Source organism: Tupaia chinensis, unplaced genomic scaffold (genome assembly GCF_000334495.1).
Source record: "Tupaia chinensis unplaced genomic scaffold, TupChi_1.0 Scaffold000178_1, whole genome shotgun sequence".
In the NCBI taxonomy this organism is placed as follows: Eukaryota; Metazoa; Chordata; class Mammalia; order Scandentia; family Tupaiidae; genus Tupaia; species Tupaia belangeri.
The window spans coordinates 2,330,580-2,335,228 of NW_006159653.1; the positions used below are offsets into that span (position 1 = coordinate 2,330,580).

General features: G+C 58.9%; 1 protein-coding gene across 2 annotated transcripts in view; it reads left to right on the plus strand.

Moving 5' to 3' along the window:
- Window positions 1–4,649, plus strand: part of TBC1D24 (TBC1 domain family member 24) — a 13,209-nt gene that overhangs the window by 2,501 nt on the left and 6,059 nt on the right. For both annotated transcript variants that reach the window (XM_027770993.1, XM_027770994.1), the window contains exons 2-4: window positions 2,234–3,310; window positions 3,832–3,849; window positions 4,278–4,436. In XM_027770993.1, coding sequence (XP_027626794.1) covers window positions 2,234–3,310; window positions 3,832–3,849; window positions 4,278–4,436 — 1,254 coding nt within the window. The remainder of the gene's footprint in view (window positions 1–2,233; window positions 3,311–3,831; window positions 3,850–4,277; window positions 4,437–4,649) is intronic.

Consider the following 4,649-nt stretch of genomic DNA (forward strand, 5'->3'; position numbering starts at 1 on the left):
CCTCCCCCCTCCTATTCTCTCCCCCCCCCCCCCGTCTCTCCCCCCTCCTATTCTCTCTGCCCTCACCCTGTCTCTCCCCCCTCCTATTCTCTCTGCCCTTCGCATAAAGGGTACAAATAAATGAACTAAGACATGGCTGAAATGGTCGATCTCATGTCATGTGTTTCACCGCACACGCACGGAAACAACACGAAGTGCTCTCTGAAGAGTCCACACGTGGCCTTGGCATTACATTCTTTACTTTTCTGTCAGTGTTTTCAAGTCATATTTGCCTTTTCTTTCTTTCTTTTTTTAAGAATGATTTATTTCCATTTGTTAATATTATTATTTTATTTGACCAGACAAAGACAGAGAAAGGGAAAGTGAGAAAGCAAGCCGCCAGGTCCAGGACTCGAACTGCACTCAGCCATGTGGGAGTCCAACACCTTAACCACTATACCACTTGGTCCCACGCCTCACTTTTGACAGCTGCCTGAACCGCAATACTGGACTGTGGTGGAGACACCACCACCAGAAGGACTCCTGGCCCATTTGGATCCAGAGCATCTCATTGTGAAGGCTGAGGCTTCCCCTCGTTCAGCACTTCCTCTGTGAGCGTGTCTGCCCCATGGCCGTTCTCCAGGGTGGTGGTCTTTTCTTTCTTTCTTCCTTCCTTCCTTCCTTCCTTTCTTTCTTTTCTTTCTTTCTTTCTTTTCTTGGAGAGGTTTTCGCCATAGGGTGCGTGCGCTCACCAGGAAGACAGAGACATAGAGACAGAAAGTGAGAAATCACCCCCCAGGGGGGATGGCCACGCCACAATCCCTTCTCCTCTATTCTCCTCTCTGGATCTTGGGCACACACGCACACGCGCCCGGTGTGAGTTTAAGCCACTAGGTCCGGCACTCGAACCGTGGCCGACTACATGGGAGTCCAGCGACGTAACCACTACACCAACTGCTGGTCCTGTTCTTTTCTTTCTTTAGAGAGAGATTTTTGCTATAGGGTGTGTGCACTCACTAGAGAGAGACAGAGACAGAGAGTCAGAAAGTGAGAAATCACCCCCCTGGGGCATGACCACTCCACATTCTCCTCTCAGGATTCTGGGCATGTACACACATGCACCTGGCTTGAGTTTTATTTATTTATTTATTTATTTTTGGAGAGGCTTTTTTGCTCTAGGGCACGTGTACTCACCAGACAGACAGAGACATAGAGACAGAAAGCGAGAAATCACCCCCCAGGGGGGATGGTCACGCCACAATCCCTTCTCCATTCTCCTCTCGGGATCTTGGGCACACACGCACACGCGCCTGGCATGAGTTTTAAGCCACCGGAAGCCACCGGGTCCGGGACGCGAACCGCAGTCAACTACCTGGGAGTCCAGCGACATAGCCATTACACTAACTGCTGGTCCCCTATTTATTTATTTTTTAAAAGAATTATTTATTCACTTATCACTGTTATTATTGTTATTTTAATTTGACCAGAGAGAGGGAAGGTGGGAAAGCAAGCCACCAGGTCCAAGACTCGAACCATGGTCAGCCATGTGGGAGTTCAGTGCCTTAATACCATGCCTTCTGCCATGCTGAGTATTTTTTTTTTTTAAGAATGATTTTATTTAACTTTATTTATTTTAATTTGACCAGAGAGGGACAGAGTGAGGGGTGGGAGGGGAGTGGGAAAGCAAGCCACCAGGCCCAGGACTCAAACTATGGTTACCCGTGTGGGAGCCCAGCTTCCTTAACCACCATGCCACTTTGGCCGTGTGCGAGTGTAGCGATGTAACCACGACGCCATTGCCATCTGCTGGTCCCCAAAGTGTGGTTCTCAAGCTGACACTCAGGCAGTTCCGTGGGAGCTGCAGGCGTGGCAGGAGAGCGAGGCCCCCTCGGGTGCATAACTGGCTAACAGCCCCACGCCTCACAGCCGCGGCCAGGCAGCCTTTCGCTCTGTGGGTCTTCTTGACCCTGGCTCCTCTTCAGAAGGCCCCAGGGCCACAGAGTGGTGGTTGGGAGCCTGGGGTGGACCACCCTGGCAGAGTTGATGTCAGCGGGGGCAGCCCCGGAAGGAACCCCTGTGGGGACTCTGCCTCATATTCCCCAGAACCTGCCTGACCTCTTCCAGGAACTTCCTCTGGAGTTCTTCACGTGTTCTCAGAACAGCCCCTTGTCCTGAACAGAAGCCTTCCAGTACATTCTAGAAAGATTAAAACAAAAACCACGTTCCTTGAAATGCTGTTTTTTCCATCCTGCAGGGTTGCAGGATGGCTGGTGGGGCAGCTGGGAACCCTTACTGCCAGAGCTGGAGAGCTTAGCTGGTGCTCTCTCCCCTTCGGACACCTGCCCTCCTGCTGCGCGCTGGGCACCATGGACTCCCCAGGGTACAACTGCTTCGTGGACAAAGACAAGATGGACGCCGCAATCCAGGACCTGGGCCCAAAGGAGCTGAGCTGCACTGAGCTGCAGGAGCTGAAGCAGCTGGCCCGCCAGGGCTACTGGGCACGGAGCTACGCCCTGCGGGGCAAGGTGTACCAGCGCCTGATCCGGGACATCCCCTGCCGCACCGTCACGCCCGATGCCAGCGTGTACAGCGACATCGTGGGCAAGATCGTGGGCAAGCACAGCAGCAGCTCGCTGCCCTTGCCCGAGTTCGTGGACAACACGCAGGTGCCCAGCTACTGCCTGAATGCACGCGGCGAGGGGGCCGTGCGCAAGATCCTGCTGTGCATCGCCAACCAGTTCCCCGACGTGTCCTTCTGCCCCGCGCTGCCCGCTGTGGTGGCCCTGCTGCTGCACTACAGCATCGACGAGGCCGAGTGCTTCGAGAAGGCCTGCCGCATCCTGGCCTGCAACGACCCAGCCAGGAAGCTGATCGACCAGAGCTTCCTGGCCTTCGAGTCTTCCTGCATGACCTTCGGGGATCTGGTGAACAAATACTGCCAGGCCGCCCACAAGCTGATGGTGGCCGTGTCGGAGGACGTGCTGCAGGTCTACGCGGACTGGCAGCGCTGGCTGGCTGGGGAGCTGCCCCTCCACTACTTCGCCCGCGTCTTCGACGTCTTCCTGGTGGAGGGGTACAAGGTGCTGTACCGTGTCGCCCTGGCCATCCTCAAGTTCTTCCACAAGGCGAGAGCAGGGCAGCCCCTCGAGTCGGACAGCGTGAAGCAGGACATCCGTGCGTTCGTCAAGGACATCGCCAAGACCGTGTCCCCCGAGAAGCTGCTGGAGAAGGCCTTTGCCATCCGCCTCTTCTCCCGCCGAGAGATCCAGCTGCTTCAGATGGCCAACGAGAAGGCGCTCAAGCACAAGGGCATCACTGTGAAGCAGAAGAGGTAGGGGCGGCCGAGAGCGGGCGGCCAAGAGCGCGCCGGCCCGGGTGGGAGCTGGCCCTGCGCCTGGCTGCCTCCAGCCCTTGCCCGCAGGGTTCGCGTGGGGGCTGGAAGGCTCGGGACAGGGGGCCCTTCCTGTTGCAGCCGGCCCAGGAGCCACCTGTCCTCAGGGGCGGGGCCCCCCGCCGCATCAGAAGCCGGGCGCGGGCTACAGTCAGAGGGCCAGTGCCCGCCGGCTGCCCGGTCCCCGCAGAGCAGCACCCGCTCTGGCTGGGGCTCCCGGCTCACAGCTGGTCGTGGTGGGTGCGGCCTGCCAGAGCACGCCCCGGGGGCAGGGCTGGGGAAGGTCATGGTGTCCGGGACCTTCTCATCAGCTGAGGTGCGACCTTGCCAGGGGTGTGCCTTTGGTGCCGAGCCCTCTTCCCTGGGCCGGTGGATCGGGGACCTCACCCACCACTAACCTCTCCTCGTCTGTTTTATCTTCCTCTTCTCCGTGTCTGTTGCTGCTTCCTCCTGTCTTTCAGTGTCTCACTTTCTAAAAGGTAGGTCTGAACCACAGCTCCGTGCGCAGCTCTGCCACACCGTCCTGCTGGGCCGTCTCTGCAGGCTGCTTGCTCTAGTTCCCAGGGCCGGGCTGGTGCCTACAGTGTGGGCACTGTCTGTCTGTCTGTCCATCTGCCTCAGTGGGCCACCTGCCAGTGCTTGGCTGGCTCGAAGCCGTGTCATGCCAGCGCTGACCCACTCTGTCCTGATTTCTTAGAGGAAAGCTGCTTCCGTCCCCACCCAGGCTGGGGCGTCTCCCCTCTTGGTAACGGGGTGGGGGCTCTTGGGAGAGGTCCTGGGGACCTGGACCAAACCTGGCCGCGTGGGTGAGCCCTTCCCTCCAGGCTTAGTCCCAAAGTGAGGCTGGGGCGCAGTGCTGGGCGGGGGCCAGGTCTCTGCCGGCGCCGACCCCTCGCTGCGCCCCCAGGCAGTTTGTACACCTGGCCGTGCACGCGGAGAACTTCCACTCGGAGATCGTCAGTGTGAAGGAGATGAGGGACATCTGGTCCTGGGTCCCCGAGCGCTTCGCCCTGTGCCAGCCCCTGCTGCTCTTCTCCTCGCTGCAACACGGGTACAGCCTGGCCAGGTAGGGCCTCTGCGCAGCCGGGGCGTGCGGGCGTCCTGGAGGCAGAGTCCCGGGGGAAGGACGCGGATGGGGGAAGGCCCCGTGTGAAGCTGCACCAGCGGCCCCCGGCTGTGGCCAGGCGTCCCACGGTGTTCTGGCAGGACCCCAGGGCACACTGTCCGCCTGAGGCGGCCCCGCCAGGTACACCCGGCACCAGGACCACTGCCCTGGAGC